The sequence below is a fragment of the Pan troglodytes genome, chromosome 1 (assembly GCF_028858775.2).
Source record: "Pan troglodytes isolate AG18354 chromosome 1, NHGRI_mPanTro3-v2.0_pri, whole genome shotgun sequence".
In the NCBI taxonomy this organism is placed as follows: domain Eukaryota; kingdom Metazoa; phylum Chordata; class Mammalia; order Primates; family Hominidae; genus Pan; species Pan troglodytes.
This window is the reverse complement of record NC_072398.2, coordinates 180954365-180980990: the sequence shown is the minus strand read 5'-3', so window position 1 is coordinate 180980990 and position 26626 is coordinate 180954365. Positions and strand designations below refer to the sequence as shown.

Below are 26626 nucleotides of genomic sequence, written 5' to 3'. Positions count from 1 at the left end.
TAATTTGCTTTGGAGATTTTTAACATAATTCCCAAACACTTACTTTAAAATTGTTGATACTATCCTGATAATATTTTAACTATGTACATATATGTATACAGTCATATAAATACATGAGTAAGCCTAAAACATTTTTCAACTGATGAGAAACTTTTTTTTCCTATTACATGGTTCTTAATTCTATGATGAGGTACTATTTCGATAAAATTTTTCATGTAAGTGGTATTACCTTAATATATTTGATTCCTAGACCTTTCTTAGATTACTTCTGAAATATCAATAAGATAAACAGAAATTATAAAATTGGAGTTTTATTTTTAAAGTCTCTCTGTGGAGTTTTTCAATTGTTTTTGAAAGAGCTAATAAATCCAGAGAATAGATTAAATCATTAAATATAATAAATAAAATGTACAATAAAGTCCTATGTATGCCAGATTTTTTATTTTGAAGAATTCATAGCTGAGCTGACTTTGGAAAAGTTAAAACTGAAAGAATTAATAATCTTTGTATGTCTTGTGTCTGGATTTAACTTCTGTTTTAGTAATATGAGCATATGTAAATGCTACATGGGTTTCTTTTAAATAGGGACAGTTTTCCACTATGAATTATGACAGGTCACACATTTACACAACCTTTTAGTGTTAAATAACAATATGTTTATATATCAATATAAGAAACACGTACTAAAATCTTTAGAGTGTGACAAAGAACTTAAAATTTTTTTAATTTGTAATCATTTTTACCAGGGACTGTTCTTAATGCTTTCTGTATGTTAACTTATTTAATCCTCAGAACAAACCCCATGAAGACAGTTCTAATATTATGCCTATCTTACAGATGAGAAAACTGAGGCACAAAGAGGTTAAGTTCATTACCCAGCATCACAGAGTTACTAAGTGGTAGAGTTGTGAATCAAACCAAGACAGGCTTTTACCCACCACACTAAACAGCCAAATTAGATTCTCTGGAGAGGTGATTTCAGCAATAAGATGGTTATAAAGAGCAAAACTTGCTACAGGGTTCTGTCTAAATCATTAAAAACAATAATGTGCATCAAGTTTTTGTACATATGCCTACCAGTGTTAGGCTACGTGCTTTAAATGATCCCTTGCACTTAATCCTCACAACCACACTATGATATGTTTATCTAGCTGTGTAAATTTGGGCAACTTATTTAACTTCCCTATTTAAGCCTCAGTTTCCTCATCAGCTGACGTGGGGAGGATATTCTAGAGTGATTAGCACAGTGTCTAGTACAAAGTAAAGTCTTAATAAATGTCAGCTATTAATATCATTACTGTTTTTAGGCTTTAGAAAGATCAAGCAACTTGTTCAAGATGACATATCTTGAAGAGGAAAGAGCTAAGATTTGAACTTAGGTTTCATCAATACCCTAACTACAGTGGTTAAGACTACATTCTTTACTATGCTAAACTGCACTGAATTTTTGCCTGCTGGCCTTTGCCACAATGCTTTGCTCATTGTAGTTATTTTGATAATAATTAGAGATAGTGATACACTAAAACTAATGTTTTATTTTAATTCTAAAATAATAAACATTTACTACTGATTTTTAAAAAAAACACAGGCAAAAGGGAAATATGAATCATGCATAATCCCACCTACAAAAATAACCAGTTACCCTTTCAAAAAACAGGATCGTTCTGAAGATATAATTTTATGAACTGCTTTTCTCACTTTCAAATATATTGTGAACAACTTTTCATGTTGATATTCATCAACTGTATCATTCCTAATGTCTCCAGAATATTCCATTGTATGATCAGTCTTCTTTATTGACTGATCTGAAAAATCAGTCAACAAAGATGTTCACAATATCAAGTTGACTGATAGAAAAGTTATAAATAATATTGATAATTTTTCCATATTTCAAAGAATGCCCCAGCAAAAATCATAGACCCAAATCTTTGAACATGTTAATGATTATTTACTTAAAATAAATTTATAAAAGTGGAACTACTGGATCAATGGATTTAAGTTAGCAGAATTTTGAGTTGGTATATCCCCAACTGCTCAGCAGCAAAATTCCTTTGTATTATATAACCAAAGAAGATTGTAGGAAAAAAGCTTTTATAGCCATCAGTGATTGTTCAATTTTAAGGCTGCACTAAGAAACTTGAATTGCATGAGATGGTCCATGGAAAGTACATAGCGCTTGGCATAGTGTCAATAACATAGCTATTATTATAATGAAACCATCATCAAATTTGTTCCATTTGTCATCCCAAATCTTTTTACTACCTAGGATTCCTCTTTAGTTTATTTGGGCCTATTTGAAGTTCTGAATCTTGCCCAAGTCTTAAAAACAGGGAAAACTTGAGAATGCTGACAATTGTGAGGTAAAGCAATAGGCTAGGGGTCGGGAGAACTTTTATAATTTTTCCTCCTGATTCTTTTGTAATCTGGGGCAGGTCTTCCCTGGACCTCAGAGCCTTCACCTATAAAGAGACACTGGATAAGATGACCTCTTTAATATTTCCATTCTAACTCTTGATACTAAGCTTACCTTAGCCCAATAATTTTTACTGATACCTGTATTTCCTGTATTTTGAATCAAGGTAGATTTTCTTTAGGCAATAGTGGCCATTCTCAACAATTCAACTGTTAGTTTCTGAGCCCTAGGAGTAGAATTTTATGAAGGTCAAGGAGGGCCAAACAAGCCACTTTCCCATTTTTAATGATCATCCCATTACCTACCACTGAACTAATGTTGTGTTATTCAAACATCTAGCGTGGTTTAAAAGGCCACAGAGTAATGGAAGGGCCAGTAACTATTTTTACGTGAAATCATAGCTCACAAAGGACTTCGGCATTTTGTTTGGGTCAGTTGTTTCCATTTCTCACTTTACTTTGGACATATCTTAGACACCAAACAGCCAAACATGACTTGAAGGATCTACTTAAGGTGTCTACATTCCCTGCCAAAGACAAGCCACCTTCTCCATGCTCCTCTCCCCAAAGGGTAAGATTTATTCTAAGGGTTCTGAATTCGTCACATTTATAAACCCCGTGGGCCCGGCACAGCAATTAATATTGGTCCAAACGGTGTCAGTGAACTTTAGCTGCAAAGAAGCTACCTCATTTAAAATTTAAGCAGACCACAGGGAGTAGCATTGGAGGAAAGAGAGGAGACTTTCTCCTTCAACATTTTGAGCATACTGGAATGCCAACCCCCTAGGTAGGTGCCAGGGCCACCACAGGAACCTGACTCGCAGGAGTCGTCCTCCGTCTCTACGCGAAGCGCCCCCTCGAGGTGGGCAGGGGGTGGCGGCGGCGACGGTGGCGGAGCCGCAGAGCGAGCTAGAGAGCGAGCGCGGTGAGACTCTGCGGACGTCTTCCCGCCTGCCGCGCCCCGCCCCACCCAGCCTCCGCCGCCTCGGGCCGGATCGCCCGGCGGGGAAGATGCGCCTCAAGAACCAGGTAGAAGCGCCTCGGCGCAGGCCCCGCACCCCCGACTCTGCCCGCCCTCTGTTACGGACGCCCGCTGGGCCACGTGGTCGCGACTGGCTTCTCCCAGCGGCCAGCCTGGCCACCCCGACTCCCAGGGAGGGGGAGAGGGCCCTTGCAAGAGGATCCTGCCCCCGCGCTGCCCAGACCTGAGGGCTCCTGGCGACCCCAACCGCAGCCCATCTGGCGGCTCTGGCCCCGCAGGTCAGGGTCACACCCCTGCCGGCCTCCTGAGACTTCCCGGCCCCAGGGGAGACAGCTGAAACTTGGGTTGACGCGCGCCCCCTCCCCAGCGACAGGCGACCCCGCAGCAGCCCCGCGCCACTCCTCTCTGCGCCTTCCCGTAGTTGTCCTCGAGGTGGCTTTGTTGAACGTCCTGGTGGCGCCAAAAAGTCCAGGCAGCTTCGGGCGATCAGGGTCCCGAGGCGCTGGGCGCGCGGACTTGGATCCTCAGGGGGCCCCTCTGTGTGACTTTCGCTAATTGTCTCACAGGGAGGGCAGCACCCTCCCCTATCTTTCCTCTATTACACCCCGCTGTGGACCTGGGACTTGGGTATTTCTAGACGAGATTGGGAAGGCGCGTGTGTTAAACTAAGCAGTGCTCATGTTTAGCTGAGGAAGAAGGAGGCTCAAGTGTTCGTAGGGTGTACCTGTGTATGTTGTAATTGTTGTCTCTCTTTGGGCTGGGGGCTATTATACATGTAGGATTTAGTAAACACAGGTCTTGAAGTCTTGAACCTGCAGGAGACTCATTTGTTTTCTACAAGGAGAGAACCTCCCCTCCCCCAACATATGTTAAGGGACTTGAGGAGACCACAGGGAAACCGAAGGGAGGGACTTCTAGAAAACAATTCCAGGTTTGGGGGAAAATGAGTCATATTGATTCCCAAGCTGTTAGCCAATACCACTCAAGGGTAATAACTTTCATAAAATCTTCCCACTGGGGACTTAAATACAGGGCTCCACAACACAGTTTGTTGAGAGCTCTCTGGTGCCTTTAAGCCTATCCATGCCCCTTACCTAAATGCTTTAATTTAGTAGAGCTCCTTGAAGAAGCTGCCTCACATTATCCTCCTGCATTTGTGCGCCTAGCTTTTAATATTTTATAATACTTGCAAATTGACACTGAACAAGCTTTAACCTCCGTCATTTCAGAATAAGTTTGATGTTTTAAGTGAGATGTGAATGGAACTCCATTCATGAGGGAAGTAGTCTGTGTGAAGTGTTTTGTAAATGTGAGTGGGTTGAGTTTAAAACACTGAATAAAATTAACGTAACAAGGAATCAAAAGGTTCAATCCAGATGTTTGCCTCCTTGCTTCTTCAATAAAGTGACAGTACAATGCTGCATGACACCACTTGCTTCCTTAATAAAGTGACAGTACAATGCTGCGCGGCACCTCTCCTTTCAGTTTTTAGGTAGGGTAGACTGTGGCACTGTGGCTTATGGGGTCAACCATGAGCAAGTGGATGGCTGGATTCCTTCCATTCATTTTTTAAAGCACTAACAAAATCCTTGGGGCCGATGGGGTTGTGACCCACCCACCTATACAGAGGATTTTCCTCCTCTACTAACTACTCTAGAAATACATGAGGGATTTACATGCAGGTTTTTAGTTGAAGAACTAAAGTAATCCTCTTTAGTTATCATTAGTATTAGCCTCTGAAACCTTTACTTGCTTGCTAAGATAAGGTACTTGGGTGTGGGTTGTAATAGAGGTGGAGTTGTGAGTTAGAGCTGGTGGCCTTACTAATTCCTCTACTTACTGTGTGCCTTGGGTTGACAGAAAACTCCTTAGCATTTGTGTAAGTGCAATATAGTTTAGCATGAGAGATTTTAAATTAGATATTCTTGGTTCCGGTCTGACCTCCCCACTCAGTAGTTATGTGACTTGCATAATTAATTTTTTGGTCCTTCCCGCCACTTTTTTCGCCATAGATACATGGGGTTAATACCAACCTCGTAAAGTTGACATGAGAATTAATAGAATATTATATATGTACACTGCCTGCCATATGGGCACTCAGTAAATACTGCTATTATCAACCAAACATAAACAGTAGCTATTACCACCATTGCTACTACATCTGCTTAAAAATGGCTCCTTGTAGTTGGGGAGGGAGATTTGGCTACAAAGGGACAGGAGGGAGCTCACTGGGGTGACTGAAATATGCTTTATCTTGATTGGGGTGTTGGTTACAAAGGTATATCCATTTGTCAAAACTCATCAGAGTGAACCTTTATGATCCGTGCATTTGATTTTATGTGCATTATATATCAATAAAGTTCATGCTTAAAATTAACATCCAGATGTGTTAAGTACATGCCTTTGGGAGGCCTAATTCTGCATAATAGCATACCTTCTTCGTAAGTTTATCCTGAGCCACAGGAAAGTTAGAGAAGGTGCTTTAATTTTTCAGGTTGATGTCAGGAGTGATGGTCCATGGAAAAAAGTGATTGTCTTGTGCCAAGATTATATTTAATTTGGTACTAGTTTTCATTAGTAGCTTAAAAAAAAATTGAAATGTTTTATTTGAGCAGTACTGCTCCTTTGCATAACATGATAATGCATATTATAATATCCATCCATTATTCACAGTTGCTGAAAAATCATAGTGATTTTGCATCCCTTTTCCTGCTTTCAATAAATTCTGTGCATTGTTTTAGTTAAGTGAAATATGTAAAGTGTCTTTAGCACAGTACCAGGCACATGGTAAATACTGATACATGCTAGCTGTTAGTTTTTAAGTTGATATATTCAAATTCATCTTTTTTATAGGGCAGAATCAACACTATATAGATTATAATATCAATCTATCATAAATATGCTGTTAAAAGTTTTTGAGGTAGAAACAAGCCGAAAATTATTAATAAAATGTTGTAAAACTGAAATCTCACTTATCTAAACTTAGTAGTCATGAACTTTTTACAACATTATGTCTTGGGAATACAGGCAAATCTGTGATGGAAGCAAAAACTTTTCTCAAAAGCAAACATATATCCACAAAGAGTATGCTAACTCATTTACTTAGAGGCAAGCTCCTCTCATATTCCCTCAAGCCTCTTTATTTTTACTTCAGACATAGTTCTAACATGTTTACTTCCTTAGTTTCTCAGCCTATAGTAGTTTAGAAGCCTTGCTAGATACAAGTTTCAAGAAATATTAGCTGAATGTGAGGGGTGAATGAATTATAAAGATAAGACATGAGAAATCAGTCTTATTCTTGGGCCAAAGTAAAACTTGAATTAGAGTACTGAATAGTATTGCTGATTTATTGGACATTTTAATTTTTATTCTTTAAAAAAGTTAAATTGTATATTCTCTCTAAAAAGTGGGGCAGTATATAATGATGTATTTTAGAAACATTTCCATCTGATAGGATTAGATTACAAACTTAGGTTTGTTAAGGGCAAGCTTCAGTTATCTGGATATCTTACTTAATGTGGAATGACTTATTCACTCATGGTACTGCATAAATGAGGCATCTATCAACTTGTGATTTTTTTATTGGGAACTGGATTTTTAAAATCTATTTCATCTTTTGATAGAACAATATGATGAGATGAATCATACATAGAGTATTAGTTTGCTGGGGCTGCCATGACAAATATCACAGACTGGGAGGCTTAAACAACAAAAATTTATTTTCTCACAGTTCTGGAGGCTAGAAGTTCAAGATGAAGGTGTTAGCAAGGTTGTTATTCTGAGATCTGTCTCCTTGGCTTGTAAAATGGCTGTCTTGTCTATCTCTTCATATGTTCTTTGCTCTGTTTACGGCCTAATCTCTTCTTTAAGAATACCAGTCCTGTTGGATTAGGGCCCACTCACATGACCTCCTTTTACCTTAATTACTTTTTTAAAGGCCCTATATGAAAATACAGTCACATCCTGAGATACCGGGGGTTAGCACTTCAACATATGAATTTGAAGGGACTTAATTTAGCCAGTAACACATGGTTTTAGTAAAAAGCTGTATTGATTCTTTCAAAATAATTCAGCATGCAGAATATGAAACAGGTGAGATTTTAATTCTTGTTTTAGAACAGTTCAATTTGGATTTACATGTGAGAAACCCCAAAATACTCATCATGTACCAACACACACACATACACATACACCTACACATACACACCCCACACTTTTTGTGTGTAAAGCTGATTATAACTGAAGCTGAGTTAGGGTCATTGTCCAAGCTGAGTTTAATCTGTGATAAGGTCCAGTAGCAATGTCTTTCATTGACCAAAAAAGACAGCTGTGCAGTAGCTTCCTAATCTTTCTAGTTTTATAGTATCTTAGGTGATGGAAGCAGAAGGTTTGACTTTCTCAGAAGAAACCATTTACCACTTTGATACTTTCATACCCCCTTGTCATTTGAGCTCTTTGACCCTCTGGTATCTCTGAAACAAAATAATTATACTAATCCCTTGATGCATCTTTTCCACATATTCAAACCATGAATTTATGGACCAAAATTTGCCACACAAGCACCTTTGTTCACTCAAATCAGAGTCTGGCAATAGTTTACTCAGAGGAACCTAAACTGCCTACTACACAGTTTATTCTCCTCACTAGTTTGAAGTTCATCTCTGTTCCACATGTTCATGCATCAGAGTATGATATTTTATCCAAAGAAAAGAAAAAACCGCTAAACTTATGTTGTGCAAAAATGACTCCCAAAAACCCTATGTGTGTTACTGTTACTACCAGTTTGTGCTAATTTGCACAGCCTCTGAACAACTGGCAAAGTGGCTAGTGTTGACATTGCAACTGCTACGGAGTTCCCAGTTGCTGTAGGAATTTTTAAATTTATTAGTATAATAACAGAGTTTACAGTTATTCACAGTATGTTAATTGCAAACGCTTATTATCTATAGCACCAGCTTGATACTTGATCTTATGTTTCTTTTAATAGAAATACTGCAGCTTTTACTTTTCATTGTAATGAAGGTTAATCATCACTATGAATTTTCACCTATGAGCAACAATTTTGCAACAAGTTATAGTTGGGGTGAGTCTATTATATTTAAAATATAACACCAAAATAGCTTCATTTTGTACTTTTAATACTTCCATTGACAAACAATTGCTCATGTCTCTGAGACTCCTACAACCATTTCAGATGACTGATGGATGATTGGTTTTTGTTTTTTATGTTTTGTGTTTTTGAGACGGTCTTGCTCTGTCACCCAAACTGGAGTGTAGTGGCATGGTCACAGTTCACTGTAGCCTTGACCTTCTGGGCTCAAGCAATCCTTCAACCTCAGCCTCCTGAGTAGCTGGAACTACAGGTTCACGCCACCAAGCCTAGCTAATTTTTGCATTTTTTTGTAGAGACAGGGTCTCTCTGTGTTGCCCAGGCTATTCTCAAACTCCTGGCCTCAAGTGATCCTCCCACCTCAGCCTCTCAAAGTGCTGGGATTATAGGCATGATTGATTGATAGATTCAGTGAATGTTTATTGAGTGTCTGGTATGGACCTGGCCCAGTTGTAGCTGTTTAGGATGTATCAGTGAACAAAACTCAGCTATCCCTGTCAGCAAAGGAACAAGAGAAAGTAGACATTAAAAATAACCATAATCAAGAAGTGTGTCATAGAGCACGTTAGACAGTTATAAATGCTATGTGGGAAAAAAAATAGAGTAAGATAAAGAGGGATAAGGATTCCAGTGGAGGATTGCAATCTTGAATACAGTAGGCCTCACTGGTAAGTGATATTTGAACAAAACTTGATGAAAATGAAGAAGTTTTAGTTGTGTGGCTATCTGGGGGTTATAAGCAGAGGGAACAGCCAGGGCAAAGGCCATATGGCAGGAGTATACCTAGAGGGGTTCAAGTTACAGCAAGGAGGTCAGTGTGGCTTGAGAGGAGTGAGCAAGGAGGAAAACTATTGTAAATTGAGTTATAAGTTTTATATACTGAGTAAATGTTGACGTAAATATTGTCTACCAGTAAGTAGATGCTTAGCATAGTGATTATCTCCAAATGCTTGTTGAATGTTTCTTTGGCAAATGAATTTGTGCTTATAAGAACTGGTTCTCAAGTACAATAGAAAATGGACTTCTGCTAATTCTGCTGCTGGCAGAAGTTAGATTAGGATCTGGAAAAGGGAGGAAGGCAGGAAAACAACCTGGTAGATGCTGATGTGTAGGTGTCTGAGTCCTGCCCGACCATTGTCACTCCCATCTTGCCAGGGGAATTAATTTTTCACTTATTTAATACTGAAAATTCCCTTTTCTGTTTGATTTTTGTCCTCATGATTGGAACTTTTAACCAGAAAGAATAAATTCCAGTGTAAAGAATATACTAGATTTAAAAGTGTGAGATCTGTCAACCTTAGAAGACTCATACCATAGATTGGTATTATTCTTTTTTGTTTATTTCTTATAGGATAGACCTTATAATTATTATATTTGTGTATTTTGTTTACAGTTTACAAAGTATTTTTACATATATTAATATTATTAATTTGATCCTCACAGCAAATCTATGTGAGAGGTGGACAGCCATTATTAAGTTTTGGGCTGAGTATCTTTCATTTGCCCTTGAGATGTTACTCTCTACCCTTTTCCCAATCCTTTCTGTGGCCTTAGGGCTGACCTTCATAGCTTCATCAACAAGCTCCCTTGCACTCTTGCTTCTGGAAGGATTCAGCCAATACGGAGCACTTACAGGATATCTCAGACAGATGAAAAGTGAGTTTGGAATATTTACTTCTCCAGCTCCCTCCCTTCCAGGTTACTGGCTAGCAGTGGCTAGCAGTGGCTGCGTGGAGGCCACATCACCTATCCAATCTACAGCTACAGCTTTCTCTCTCTCTATGGGTTCTCTCAAGATCTAAGGCTGGGTCTCCACTGTTTCTATCTTCAATGACTTATCTTCATTAAATCCTGCGCAATTTCCCTTTTTGAATATGCCTTCTGTTTCCTGTTGAGACCCTGACCAAGACACCACTTTAAAAACGACAGTCTTGGAGAAGTTGGATGACTTGCCCAATAATAGATATCCAGTAAATGACAAGAATAGGGACTTAAATCCTGGTTTTGTGACTTCAAAGCATGATCAATTTGTTTTGTTTTGTTTTTTTGTTTTGTTTTTGTTTTTGTTTTTGTTTGAGACAGAGTCTTGCTCTTTCTCCCAGGCTGGAGTGCAGTGCCGCCATCTTGGCTCACTGCAAGCCCCGCCTCCTGGGCTCACACCATGCTCCTTCCTCAGCCTCCCGAGTAGCTGGGACTACAGGCGCCCGCCACCACACCCAGCTAATTTTTTGTATTTTTAGTAGAGACGGGGTTTCACCGTGTTAGCCAGGATGGTCTTGATCTCCTGACCTCGTGATCCACCCGCCTCGGCCTCCCAAAGTGCTGGGATTACAGGCGTGAGCCACCATGCCCAACAATCAATTTTAAATATACCACAAAGGAACTTATCCCAACTGGTGGATAGTGTTGAAAAAAATCTTTCTACTTTGACCTTCAAAATTCTATATAGGCCAGGCACGGTGCCTCACGCCTGTAATCCCAGCACTTTGGGACGATCAACAAGTTATTTATTGAGCAAATGACTTAGTATGAGGCTCCTTCAACGAAAACCTTTACAGGAAAAGTTTTGAAGTTGTGCTGACTTGAGTTAAAATTTCAGAGAGGTAGGGTGGAGATGGGAGTAAGGAGAAAATAAAAAGCAAAAGTTCTGAGTAGTCATCAACTGCAGACTGCCTAAATAGGAAGTCTACGCCAGGAAGTCATGTTTTTGCTGCTGGAGGTTTGAGTAGGACTCTGTACAACTTTGCTCTCTTATGCAACTTGTGATTGATCTGGGTTAGTTTGCTCTGCTGCTATTATAAAAGGGATTTCCTTTTCTTTCCCTGGAGATTGGGTGCCCATCTTTTTCCCTACATTTCTGATAGTAAAGGTCTTTTTATTCTCACAGCATGAGTTTCTGGACAAAGGGTCATCTGGGAAGCAAAAGTTGAGGATCTTACTCAGGTCACTGGAACTAGTGTTCTAGAAGTGCCTGGTGCATGATGGTAATAATGTAAGTCACACCCCAAGTTTGTATTACTAATAAGAGTTTTGTACTACAAACTTTCCCTGTCTGTTCTTGTTGAGGGGGAAATGACACTGAGTGTAATGCTGTATAGTCATGCACCACATAAGTACGTTTAGGTCAACAACGAAGTTCATTTATGATGGAGGTCCCCTAAGATTATAATGGAGCTGAAAAACTCCCATTGCTTAGTGACATCATAGCCATTGTAACATTGTAGCATAATACATTACTCATATGTTTGTGGTAATAGTGGTGTAAACAAATCTACTGTGCTGCCAATCATATAAAAGTATAGCACATACAATTATGTACAGTATATAACACTTGATAATGTTAATACATTACTAGGTAACTGGTTTATGCATTTGCTATACTATATTTTTATCATTATTTAAGAATGTACCCCGGCCGGGTGAGGTGGTTCACGCCTGTAATCCCAGCACATTGGGAGGCCAAGTCAGGCGGATCACGAGGTCAGATCGAGACCATCCTGGCTAACACGGTGAAACCCCATCTCTACTAAATATACAAAAATTAGCTGGACATGGTGGCGGGCGCCTCTAGTCCCAGCTACTCAGGAGGCTGAGGCAGGAGAATGGCGTGAACCCGGGAGGCAGAGCTTGCAGTAAGCCAAGATCGCGCCACTGCACTCCAGCCTGGGTGACAGAGCGAGACTGTATCAAAAAAAAAAAAAAAAAAAAGCACACCTACTTATTTTAAAAAATAGTTTATTGTAAAACAGCCTCAGGCAGGTCCTTCAGGAGTTATTTCAAAATAAGGCATTGTTATCACGGGAGGTGACAGGTCCATGTTTGTTATTGCCCTTGAAGACCTTCTAGTGGGACAAGATGTGGAGGTGCAAGACAGTGATATTGGTGATTCTGACCCTGTATGGGCCTAGGCTACTGTGTGCATTCTTATCTTCATTTTTAACTGCAAAGGTTTTAAAAGTAAAAAAAAAAATAATAGAAAAAAGCTTATAGAAAAGGATATAAAGAAAGAAAATATTTGTGTACAGCTGTACATGTGTTTGTGTTTTCAGCTAAGTGTTATTATAAGAGTCTAAAAGTTTAAAAATTTATAAAGTAAAAAAGTTACAGAAGCTAAAGTTAATTTATTATTAAAAGAAAAAACATTTTTATAAATTCAGTGTAGCCTAATTGTACAGTGTTTATAAAGTCTACAGTAGTGTTCAGTAATGTCCTAGGCCTTCGTATTCACTCAGCACTCATTCATTGACTCACTCAGAGTAATTTCCAGCCCTGCAAGCTCCATTTATGGCAACTGCCTATAAACATGTACTGTTTTTAATCTTTTATTCTCTATTTTACTGTACTTTTTCTATGTTTATATACACAAATACAAGCATTGTGTTACAGAGGCCTACAGTATTAACTAGTCACATGCTGTCCAAGTTTGTAGCGTGTGAACAGTAGGCTATCCCATATAACCTAGGTGTGCGGTAGTCTATACCACCTAGGCTTTGTGTAAGTGCATTCTGTGATGTTTGCATGATGACAAAATTGCCTGACGTATTTCTCAGAACGTATCCCCATTGTTAAGCAACACGTGACTGTACTATAATATGATGTCAAGTTACCATGTTGTTTGGGACATATGACAAGAACAGAGCTCAAGAAACTTTTGTATACATGGGACAATCTTGTGAGTTGAAATAATATTTCTCTCACCTTCAAGGGTGTGATTTATTCTTTTTGGGTATAAATTATGCAAGCAAAGCTAGAGTATTCTTACAATAAAATAATTTTAAAAGACAGCACCAAAACATTTTTCCAAATTAAAGTAAGCTTGAGTTATTTTTTTCTGATTTTTGAAATGGAAGAACCAGTCCACAGGGGGAAGTGATCAGAGTAAACTAAAATTTAGTGCTGTGTCCCTCTAATCACAAAGTGGTGTCATATAGGGGTCACAGTGGACCATGATCTGCTTTTATAGATAAATGGTGTTCTGTGGGAGACGTTCTCCAATTCATAAGCTAGAGAACAGATTTAAATTTACAAAACCAAATTGGGATAACCAGTACTGTAAACACTGTCATTATAACCATGGAGCACTAGATTGATGTGAGATGGATTGACATTCAGCAGGGGTAAGGACAGGATAGGATATATAGGAGGAAACCAAACCACAAAAAAATTAAATGGGAAATTTTGAAAGGGGCAGCATTCTTACCTTATGTTTCTATAGCACCCTTTCACTTTTCTTTTACACTTATCCACATGGAAAGGTTGTTATAAAGGGAGCATGAAAATTGAAGATTAAAAAGTAAAAGTGGCTTCACTTGACTAGCCTAAAGAAAAAAAAAAAGTAAAAATGGACCTCCGCATTAATGGTAAGAATTCTAAGATAATTCCTTTTTATTTTTTTCCTGACAGTGCCTTACTCTGTCACCCAGGCTAGAGTACAGTGGCACGATCAGGACTTACTGCAGCCTCCACCCTCCAGGCTCAGGTAATCCTTCCACCTCAGCCTCCTTAGTAGCTAGGACTATAGGCATGCACCACCATGCTTGTATTTTTTTTTAGAGATGAGGTTTCCCCATGTTGCCCAGGCTGGTCTCAAACTCCTGGGCTCAAGCAATCCATCCCCCTGAGCTTCCGAAAGTGCTGGGATTACAGGCATGTGTTACCGCACCTGGCCCAGGATAATTCTTTTATTATAAGTGTTCTTGTTCCTTTATTCACTATTCTGGTTAATGGCACCACCATTTACCCAGTGGCCCTAGGCAGAAAAATATTGAATCTAGAAATTATCCTAGATTCATTTTTCTTCCTTACTGCCTGCATTAAATTTTTCAGTCTCTGGGTCCAGGTGGTCAAACTGATACCTTTAATTAGCCAACATTTATTGAGTGCCTAGTAGAGTGGTATAAATAAAAATTGCCACCCTTGTAGAGCTTGCATTTTCTTAAATATCAATCATATTTCTCTGATTCTAAGATAAGATTTCTGAGATGGAATGCATTTTACAATAAAGTTTAAAAAATACTACACTAAAACTTAGCAAGTTGTGATGCAGTTGTCATTGCCTATACATGCATGGACTTAGTGGAGCTCACAGAAAGTACCTGTTAAACTGTCACTTCAGTTCATTTATTTGCATTTGGAAGCCTCATATAAAATGAAATTTTAACTGAAATTTGGATCCCTGATTGTTATTTAAAATGTTAAGAAATAGCCAGCAAACACATAAAAAGATGTTCAGCATCATTAAAACCATAATGAGATACCACTTTACACCTACTAGCATGGCTATGATTTTTAAAAAAAGTATTGGTGAGGAGGTTTTTTAAAAAAAAAACCGTTGGAGAAAATGGAACCCTCCTGTTTTGCTTTCAGTCCTTGGCATATATACCCAAAAGAATAGAAAACAAGTATTCAAGTACAAGTACACACATGTTCATAGAGGCATTATTCATAAATGGCCAAAAGGTAGAAACAGCCCAGATGTCCATGAATGGATGAATGCATAAACAAATTGTTTTATATAATGCAGTGGAATATTATTCAGCCATGAAAAGAAATGAATTCTGATACATGCTACAACATGGATGAACCTCCAAAACATAAGTGAAAGAAGCCAGACACAAAAGGTCATATATTATATTATTTCATTTATGAGATATCCAGAATAGATAAATCTATAGTGTCAAGGCAAATTGGTGGTTGCCAGGGGTTAGGGAGCAGGGGTGAATGGGGAAAAACTGCTTAATGAATAAGGGGGAATAATGGAAGTGTTTTGGAACTTGATAGAGGTCATGATTGCACAAAAATGCGAACCTACTAAATGCCACTGATTGTTCACTTTAAAATGGTTAGTTTTGTTATATAAATTTTATCTCAATAAAGTATTTTTCAAATATTCCACTGTGCTACAGAATTGAAATGAAAAGTTATTGTATGCCCTAAAGTTTACCTGTCATATACTGTTCATTACAAGTAAAAACAGAATAAATTGTCAAATCTCTTTATACAAAACCTAGAATTTCAGAGTTCAGAGAGATTGTTATGACCTTTTCAAGTGTCATCAAGGAATGTCATTTAGGCACCTGCCGTCTGTTTATCAAAAGCTCGACTTCCAACAGAAGCTGTATGACTTTTCATAATACATAATTGGGTATAACAGGAGTGTCCACATTCCTTTTCCCCTCAGCAGCTCAAACTACATCAATATGCCACAATCAGGAATCATAAGTGATGTCATGCTTTGCAGCTAAGTCATAGAGAACTGGTGGCAGAGTCACAACTTGGCTCAGGATCAAGATCCAGAGCAGTGACTAAGGACTTCATGAAGCAGAATCTCCTGCTCTTACTATGGAGGAGGGCCCGGGTCAGCCTCTAGCTGAGAAGGTGCTACACTGGGTCCTCTGTTCTAACTACTGCACTGCCACCAGTATGATCCTACTTGTAGGAATACTTTCCCACTGTCACCTGCCAAGTCTCAAACAAGTCTCAGAACTCAGTGAGACTCATAGGCACAGTGAGCCTATGTCTCCACACTTTACAGGCCCAGAACCTGATTTCCCCCACACCATTCCATCTCTTCTTTGTCCATTGTGGCTGGACAAAGTTGTCTGCCTACTTCCTCTGGCCAGGTACCCTGAGTGCCTTGGAGCACTCAAGCATGATTTACATCCCTCATTCAAGATAATTTTTCTTCTATTTCCCTTGTTGGAGAGGAAAAAGAAATAGACATGTGTTTAATATCCAGCACAGAGTATCTCTATACAATTAAAAAATCAAAGCTTTGAATAACCAAATGCAGAACAAACCTCAATATTCCGTGATACCTCTTGAGATTGTAATATCAATCCTAAAGTATCAAAGAGGTCAAGTTCACCAGCATGGATTTTGAAAAGTAAGGTCCTTATGATGCTCTGTGCTTAACTGTCAGTGACCAAAAGTGATGGAGAAGATATTTACATAATAGCTTTGGTTTGTTCATAAAATTATGTGCCAATTTAGTTTTCAAGGTTTGACTCTTTGCTGGGCTTGAATAGTGGCTATTTTCTTTGGTATTGTTTTTAACCTGAATCCCTTAAGGCAAGGCATGTACTCTCCAGTTAGGCTATAGAGACCATGGGCCTCCTTTCCTCTTTTTTAGGTGAATTTACACATTTATGTTTCCTGCCTATCCCCTGTAGTCATTTGAGTTTATAATTACTAACATAGACTCAAGTTTTAAAATTATACGTAGTTGTATAGATAACTCACAGTAAGACCAAATCCTTAAATAATGCATACTAAATTCTGGGCACTGTTTAACGTGTTTAATCCATAGTAACTAATGGAAACCTCACAACCCCATCAGGTAGTGTGGCCCTCATGGAGGTGCACCATTCAGATCTGCCTTTAAGAGGAAGCTTATGTTTGTTTGCAAGGAGTGCAGTTAGATGACAGTCTCCAGTTGCAGTGCCTATAGGCCATGCTTTTGCTGGGCGGTCCTAGCCAATGACTGAACACTCTGGGAGTACTAAGGCCTGGCCATTTCTGCCCAGTGTGGGAACTCCCCTAATGGGTAATCTTTATTTCAGAGCTCTCCATTAGGTTGGCAGGTCTTTGTCTGATTTGCCTCATAGTCTGAGGCTCTGTCTCCAATTCTACTTTCTTCACCCTCCTCGCCCCAAAATTTTCACAGTAAACTAATAAATCTCTTGCACTTCTGTCTGTCTCATTGTCTGTTTCTGGGTAGACCCAACTAATACGGATAAGTATTATTATTATCCTCCTGTCACAGATGAAGAAACTGAGGCACAGAGAAATGGCTCAAGGTGTCACAGCCAAGTGAGTTTCAGTGTTCTTTATCATGTTTTTAACCATTATGGTATGTTGCCTTCCCTTTCTGAAGTTCATGTTCATCCAGTTAAGTATCCTTTGTATCCCAGAAACTTGGCTGGATGCTAGAAGTATATAGATGAATAACATAGCCTTTGATCTCAAGGAGTCCACAATCTTGTGGAGAAAACAAGGAGAATAAGCAGATAGCATCGGTCTTTGCTCTAAATGCAATGATGAGATATGTGCAGGGTGCCCTGAGAGCCCAGAGGAGGGACCTAATTTGTGTCATTTCTCACTTCTTCTACCTCTGAATGGACTACTCTTCCTCCTCTTGTTCCTGTAGCCATGCCGTCATATTTATCTGGGATGCCTGTTATGTCTTTGGACCACCCCAAATTGAGTAGGGCATGACTATTCTGTATTCTTACAGGAACCCTCTGCACTTACGATACCACACCCACCTTAGTTGATATTTCCCAGCCTGTGTCCTGCTTGTCTGTGTGCTCAGTGCTACTTCATGCCTGCCTTGGGCCCTGGCCCCTTGAGGAGCTTAGGAAGTGTTTGTTGAATCAATGAATGAGGAGAATCATTTGTTTGCTTGGCCTGTAAGATGTGAATAGAAAAGAGATTTGAAATAGAATACACAGGAGGGAAAAGGTGGGGGCAGATGAATTCTACCATTCTCTTGAGAGTATCTCACCTTATTTCTCACTGTCATCAGCAGGTGTGGATTTGGGATGTTTCCATTCCCCCTTAAATTTTTGGTTCAAACATGGACACATGCTTTCTATCTTGCTTCCCGATGATACAAATATGTTAAGCTGAGTTTTTATCCATTAATCCATGCATCCATTCACCCATCCATACTTGTTTGTTAAGTCTACCAACCCATATTTATCTAGTACTCTCATGTGTCAGGCCCAGTGCCAGGTTCTATTCACACGGTGGTGAACAAAAAGCACAGTCTCTGTCCTCAAGAAGGTTTCATTCTGGTAGGATAATTGGATTCTAAACAAATGTAACCTGAATGTCCTCTAGACCCCTCCAGTTGGATCCTAGGAGAGGTCACTTTAAATATTTCCAGTGGATATATAGTCTTCCACCTACAAAATGGCACACTGTCAGCCTTGCTCCTTTCTTGTATCTCTCTGGACATCCTCGAGGCCATTTTTTCCGTATGAAATAATGCATATTATTAATAGATTCTTGGTAATTGAGTAAACGCTTCATACATGGTGAATATTATTTTTATTATTAATGATATTTATATAATGTGTTCTGCTACTTACAGTTTTGCCTTTCTTTTCTTCCGATGACTCTTCTCACCATATTTCCTGGTCATTGTCTACTGTTGTTTTGTTTGTTGCTTTAAAGCTGCCTGTACCTTTCTCCTATGCTACTGCCACTGTAGGAAACACGTACATGTTATATTACCTGATGGTTTTTTAGCTTCCTCTATGGCCACTGTCTCCAGATCTCTGTTCCTATATCAGCATTTGCACTCATCTATTTTGATATGCTTATCTCTCTGGCTAACCACCCTCTTTCTGTAAGACCTCTTCGAGCGTTTCCACCATCACTTGGGGACTTTTGCCATTTTTCCTGCTTCCAGATCTCAGGTGCTCCTCTCTTCCCAGTTCTTGGTGAAGCATTTTCTTCTTGTCTGGACTGCCTTCATGGTAGTCTCATAGCATTGTGACGTGGGACCCTAGTAACAGAATTATTTCATTCTTTATCACACTGCCTTCCTTTTCTCAGACTGTTAAATGTGGCTTTCAGTTAGAACCTCTTACTCAACCTGGAACCACCAATCTCATCTAGCTTCAGGCCCACTGTACCAGCCTCTTTCCTCATGTATGGTCTTTTCCCACCCAGGGATTCCTGTTTTCCCTATTTTCAACTGGAAGTGACATTTAAACTAAGGAATAAAGGAAAAGTAGGAATTATCTAGGGGAAGAGGGAAGGCAGGATTGAGTATGGTACATAGAACAAATGAGAAATCCCAGAGAAGGAAAAGCTTGTGCCAAGTCCCAGAGGCCAGGAGCAGCATGGGTGTGTAATAGAGGAAGGTGTGCTGAGAAACTGCAGTCATTACAATGTGTCTGGTGTGTCATAGAGTGCAAGGGCATAGGTGGCAAGAGGTACCCCTGGGAAGTTAGGTTGTGTTAGATCAAGGCGGGTCTTTCCTGGGTATTGAGAACAGAAAGAAAATAATCTGGAAGTGAAACTGGTTGAATTTTCTCAAGTGCAGGTGTTTTATTCTTACCTATTTTTTCCCTGGCCCCTAAGGGCTAGAACACCACCTGCTGACATTCTGTATGTATGATGCATGACTTGCATTGCTTCTTGGCCCTTTTCTCTATCTTTTTTTCTACTCCCTGGGACTAGACTAATCTTACTATTCATTTTGTAGATCTATTGATTGGCATGACGTGGTAGTTGTTTCAAGTTTCCAGGATCCAGCTATCAGTCCTGCCAACTTCTGGATATGTTGGAACTCTCAGATGAATCTTTTTTGTCTACATACTAGGAATTGGCCTTGTCCAAAGTCACCAGATTTAAATAGTCACCACATGAATATCTTGAAGATACAGTCACCATGACAACCCAAAACAAGAATCATACACCTATGGCAGTGACAGGCTGTGTTCCCACAGGGAATTTCCCATCCTATTATCCCTCCCATGTGAAGGCTTGCTGGATAGATCTAATATACTTTTCTCTCACTCCACTTTGAACTCTGGAATCTGACTGTTTATTCCATTCATTTGACAATTAGTAATACCCTCTTACTTTTCGTCTCTTACTGTTCCTTTAGCCTTTTGTATATTTCTGTCTTGCATCCCCAAGTGGTGTTGAGTTCCATGAGGGCAGGGAATATGGGTTTAACTGCTTTGAAGCCTCCTCAAGGGCCAGTCCTGTGCCTAGAGACATAGGGGATATTTGGTATATGTTCAGTAAGTGGAACTGTTGGCTGGCAATTAAGCCTTAAGGAAGGCATGGAGAACCTGGAGACCATTCAGAAGAGTGGCCAGGCAACATGGGTGTTGGCTGTGGAGTTACTAGACTTGGAGTTACAGCCCAACCAGTCTGCTCACCCCCCACCTTTTCCTCTCACCTCTATAAAACAAAGGTGATGGTGGAAACTTAATGCTTATTGTAAGGATCAAATGAAATAACATATCAACAAATGAAGTCAGTTGTTGCTGTTATTTATAGAAATGGCCTTTTGAGTTAGAACAATCAGAAGTGAAGGAAAAGGTTAGAACAGATTATACCGGAGAAGACTGGGAAAAGTTCCTATTTGTTGGATTAAGGAAAAGATGCTCTTTCTTGGATTAAGTGCTGCTCTGAGGTTGGACTGCCAGATTTGAATTTCGGTCCCATTGTTTGCTAGCTGTGCAACACTGGAGCAAGTTAACTTAACCAATGTGCACCTTGATTTTATTATAATCTATAAAATGGGAATAATAATATTTACTGCATAAATTTATTGTGAGAAACAAATGAAATAATCAAATAATCCCTGCAAAGTGCTCATTAGCAGAATGCCAGACACATAGTATGTCTCGGGGTGGACTGGTTTATTTATTGCTACTTGTATCAGTTACCTATTGCTGTATAATTAACCACCTCACATGCAATGGTTTGAAACAGTGAATGTTTATTATTGCTCATGAGTCTACAAGTCAGTTCTTTTTATCTCAGTTGGTCTTATTCTTGTGTTTTAGTCAGCTCTTGGGCAAGAAGGTAGCTCTGCTGATCATGACCAGGTTCTTTCACATGTGTGGGGATTGAGGGCTATAGGCTATCTAAGGATGGCCTTGGCTGGGCTCACTGGACTATCTTCCATGTGATCTCTTTTCCTCTAGAAGGAGAACCAGGGCTTGTTCATATGACAGCTGGGCAGGGTACCAAGAGAGAGCGAAAGTAAGGAAGAAGTGACACGGTGGAATTTCTACTGCATCCTATTGGCCAAAGCAGATGACAAGACCAGCCCAGATACAGGAGTGGAGAAAGAGATTACATCTCTTTTAGGAAGATCTGCAAAGTCACATTGCAAAGGGCATAGTTATAGGTAAAGATTGTGCTAGTTTTGCAGTTGATCTACCCTACCACCCTTACATTCCTTCTAGAAATAAGAGAAACAAATTGTTGTATCATGTTTTACAGATTACAAAGACCTTTTGCCTGTAACCACTGAGTCTTGCAATGAGACTGTGAGTTAAGGATGTTTTAGCCTTCATTACATGCTAGATACTATCTTAGGCACATACTTCTTTTGAAACCTTTTTCTTGTCCTTCCAGCACACATTGATTGCTAACATTTGAATAGTAAGTTTTCCTACTAATCCTACTGCTTTCCTGATTCTTCAAGGCTTATGTTATTTTCTTTCATCATTTCATGTTCTACCCCTATGCAGAGAAATTGATACTCCAGCCTAAATCCCCCAGAGCTTTGTTTTTCCATGTCTAACTGCTGTTGGCCAACTCTTCATACTTGTCACATGGCTGCCTCAAACTCAGCATGTCCAGATGCATAACCAGACATGTTATTATTTTAAAATATAATTAGACTCATAATTTGCAGAGTAAAAAATACTATGAAGATACAAAATACATGTAGTAATTCTTTGACTCTTTAAGTCCTGTCTGTATGATTTTTCACCCTCTGAAGTTTTGGATACACTGAAAATGGCTTTCTATAATTAATATTCTTAGGAAAATACTCTCTACACAAAAGCATTTTTTACTCAGCCTTAATCTTAGGTCAGTAGGTAGGGTCCTGAATGCAGATGCCAAAGAGCTTAGGAAATTTTCAGAGTTTTTATTTAGGGTTTCAGTGGTGCTTCTAAATATAGCATGTCCCATTTTTCCTTTTCCCTCAAACTGTCTCATTGATGTAACATGAAACCAAATAGAACAGTGCCGAACAGCTTGAAAGAGTGAATATCATGTGTTGAAAAGGAATATCACAGTATCACCTGGTAAAAATAGCTTGTACCCACAGCAAGCAGAGATTGGTGCACTCTGGGAGAGTGCATGTTTTTTAAAGGTTTTATTCACTTTCCCCTCCCCAAGAAATTGACAGGTGTTTGCAAAAGCCCTATCAAGTAAGAGGTTGATGGATTGTAGGAGGTGGGAGGAAAGAACCTTTAAGCTTAGTGGCCAAGTAATTCTTAAAAGGAAGCAACAGAAATGTGGTTAAAATGGTCCTTTACTTTTCCTTGTCACCAATCAAATATGTTCATATTCTTGAGGATTGAGGTAGTGATTTGACAAAGTTAAGATTAAGAAGCCTGCAGAGGAACAAGTAGGGAACCATATCATGTATTTATTCCATTTAACAGGCATTAACCAGGAAACACTCTACCTCAAGTGTCCAGAAGATACAAAGGTGAAATAGACATGGATCCTCAAGGAGTTTCCAGCCATGTAGGGAAGATATATGTATGTATATAAATATGCATATAAATACTACCAAGTTGAAAGGGACAGATGTAGTCAGAAAGATATAGGTAAACTGATACAGGGTTTGTATGTTCTGTTATTTATTTATTCTGACAAAAATTGATTGAGTACCTATTGTATCCAGGCACTGTGATAGGTGCTGGGGACAAAGTTTACATTCTAGCAGTGCATGTAAATAACAAGCTTATTGTATTAGTCCATTCTCATGCTGCTATAAAGGAGTGCCTGAGACTGGGTAATTTATAAAGAAAGAGGTTTAATTGACTCACAGTTCCACATGGCTGTGGAAGCCTCAGGAAACTTACATTCGTGTCAGAAGGCGAAGCACACATGTCCTTCTTCACATGATGGCAGGAAGAAGTGCCAAGCAAAAGGTGGAAAAGCCCCTTATAAAACCATCAAATCTCCTGAGAACTCACTCGCTATCGCAAGAACAGCAGCATGGAGGTAACTGCCGCCAAGATTCAGTTACCTCCCACCGGGTCTCTCCCACAACACGTGGGGATTATGGGAACTATAATTCAAGATGAGATTTTGATGGGGACATAGCCAAACCAGCCAAACCATATCACTTATAAACCACTAAACAAATAAAATAATGCAGTTTCAGATCATCATTAAGTGCTGTAAGGAAAATAAAGCAGGTTAAGGGGGATAGGTTAGGGGAACTTGTTTTTCAGTAGGTGGTCAGGGATATGTAGAGATAGGGGTGGCAAATTGAAGATCTTCCTGAAATCCAAGACCATGCATAACTAGACATGGGAGAATAAGGATGTCTTCATGCAAGAGCAGTCCACTTTGGTATGGTGGTGGGTGAGAGGGGGTAACAAAGCTCAGAAATGTTAGTGAATCTCCATATTCTAGTATTTTGAAGGATTTTCAAGAGGTAGAAGACAGGACCAAGCTGGGACCAATGGCTGGAGGTTTCAAAAGTGAAAATCTATGCTGTCTAGTAGTAGAGTGTAGAAGGGCTTCTGGCACTCTGTTGTTAAAGCCTGGTCAACTGCTTATGAACTCCATAGGGGCACAGGAGTGGTGCCTTTGTCATTGTCAAATCCTTGTCATCTGCCTCAGTGTCTGGCATGTAGTAGATGATCAAGGGTTGATTTTTGAACTGCATTTCTGACCGTCACATGTCTGGTTGTGTGAAATCTGTGGATATTCTAGGACATAGTAGGTGATTAAGAACTGATTTTTGAATAGCATTTCTGAACATCATGACTGGTTGAGTGAAATATATGGATAAGTTAAGATGGCTGTGGATTTAAATGGAAGTCTGCAGATAACATTTTCCAAAAAGAATGATCTATTCTGGTTTCAGCATCCCTGGATGAAATGAATTAATAACAACACTTTACTTAATAGACAGTTTCTCTTTCTAGGATCACAGAGTGGTTTTATTGACCATAGAGCTGTACCTGATTTAAACAGGGTATGGTAACTGAATTTCATTTATTCCACTTATTCACAAAACATTTATTTATTTTGGAGAGAATAAGTATTTTACCCAGGATTTCACAGGTAGTAATCACTGAGGCCTTGTGGCTCTAAGTCCATGCTCTTTCTACTACATCCTGCTGTCTTACATGAAACAGATTTTATTTCATTTTATGCATTTCTGTTTATGTATCTGTATGTCATATTTTAATTTCTGTAACAGCAGCATCATTTACCAGCTAAGAGGACTGCCTGCTTTGGATGGAGACCTAGCCACTGTGGTGACAAGGACACCTCATTCTCTGTGAGGTCTTCTGCTTAATGAAGCCCTTCTGGACCTCTCTGGCCTCTATTATTGTCTCCTGTCTCTGATTACCTATAGCATTTGTATACTGCTCCACACCTCACACTTAGCTTATTTTCTTGTTAATTCTGGTTGAGTCTTGTCTCCCTAGATGTAGAAAATCCAAAGACTGTTTTTTAAACCAGAAGCTCCATTGTCCAACACTAGACATGGGTGCCTGTGATCTATTTGTTTGATTTAGAATCATTCATGGCTGAAAGGAAAGTTGAACTCTGGCCCAGAGAAGTTGTTCAATAAATATTTTTTGGATGCATAGTCTTGGTTCCCCTACAACCTTGCAATTTATTCTTGGCATCATTGTTTTCCGGTGTTCCTCTTAGTGATGTTGTTAACCTCACCATCCTTGAATCAACGTCTGGGGTTTATCTTTGTAATAATAATAGCAGCTCATTTTTTAGCATTATTACTGCATATAAAGCATCATACTAAGTACTTTATACAAATTCTCTTATTAAGCCCTTATCATCACTCTCTGAACCTAGACAGCCTGACCCCAGAACCCACACTCCTCACCTGGGTACTATATTTCCTTTGTAGACCCTTCTTGTGCTCACCAACTCACAAGGGTTCAGCCCTTATGAATTTCTGGTGAAGGTGTGTTGAAGATATTACCTAAGTATTGTAAACATTTCTAAGTCCTTTCTATTTTAGTGTCAAGGCTGTTTTTAATATCTTCTATAAAATTCTGTGGTTTCTTTTTCCTCTTAGGTAGATTTGCTAAGTACAGAAGTGTGCAGAGAATAGCTAGACTAGCATAGAATTGATATATTTGCCACTCCTGGATTTGCCAGGCAACAGGATTCCTTGTTTTCCTGAGCTTTCTTGACACTGTTAATGGTGTTGGACATAGAAGGATAATGTGGGATGTAAATAATGGACACTGGAATGAAGTGGATAGCAGTTCTTGGGACAGTGTTTCTAGTTTTTAGGAAATAGAATAAAACTTCAAAGGCCAGAGAGGGCTGAAGACTGCATTTATTTTCCTGAATCCTCATTTGGATTCCCACTCATTTATTACTATTTGACAGTGACTTATTGGGGATAGGGAGAATAGGGTCCTCTATCGGACTCCCTGCCTCATCATTTTCATTTTCCTTTTAACTACCCTGTGCTTTCATTTGATAGCAAGACTAAAGAATATGAAAATGCCACCGTGGCTGGGCGCGGTGGCTAATGCCTGTAATCCCAGCACTTTGGGAGGCCAAGGCGGGTGGATCATGAGGTCAGGAGTTCGAGACCAGCCTGACCAACATGGCGAAACACCGTCTCTACTAAAAATACAAAAAATTAGCTGGGCATGGTGACAGGCACCTGTAATCCTGCCTACTTAAAGGGTGAGCCAGGAGAATCGCTTGAACCCAGGAGGCGGAGGTTGCAGTGAGCAGAGATCGTGCCACTGCCCTCCAGCCTGGGTGACAGAGTGAGACTCCATCTCAAAAAAAAAAAAAAAAAAAAAAAACCACTACTAAACGGTGACGTTTCAGAAGGGCAGATAAAGTTACATAATATTTTTAGGCTTCAACTTTTTGCTTTGGAAATACCACATACTCCATAGGACTGTTGGTGGAATAAATAAGATCCAAATTCCTAACTGTGGCTTGCAACATCCAGTATTATCTGATCTCAACCTGCCTCTCAGACACTCAGATCTTGTTGACGCTTGCTCACCCCACTTCAGTCTCACTGGCCCTCTTGCTCTTGTTCCAAGATGTCCAACTGGCTCCTTAGCGCCATCCTGCTATACCTGCACCTCCAGACCCTCACACGGCTTCCTCCTTCACTTGGCTCAGGCCTCTGTTCTCAAGGACCCCTCCTCAGAACAGTCCTTCTCTCATCTGCAGTCCAGAAGAGCTCTCCCTCCCTCCATCATTCTGCCTATCCACCTTATCCTGCCTTGTTTTCCTTATACTACTTATTGCTATCTAAAACTATTTTAATTTTTTATTACTTGTTTGTGCTACCTTCATTTGAATGTAAACTCTATGAGGGCAAGGATTTTGTCTATCTAGTTTCCTTGTCTCCTCATTACGCCATGGACATAAAT

The 26626-nt window shown here is 39.5% G+C and overlaps 1 protein-coding gene across 3 annotated transcripts in view; it reads left to right on the top strand.

Moving 5' to 3' along the window:
• The first annotated feature begins 3313 nt into the window (after positions 1–3313).
• Positions 3314–26626, top strand: part of ELAVL4 (ELAV like RNA binding protein 4) — a 155995-nt gene continuing 132682 nt past the window's right edge. For all 3 annotated transcript variants that reach the window (XM_001135525.7, XM_009457392.5, XM_016962884.3), the window contains exon 1: positions 3314–3441. In XM_001135525.7, coding sequence (XP_001135525.1) covers positions 3424–3441 — 18 coding nt within the window. In that variant the 5' untranslated portion in view covers positions 3314–3423. The remainder of the gene's footprint in view (positions 3442–26626) is intronic.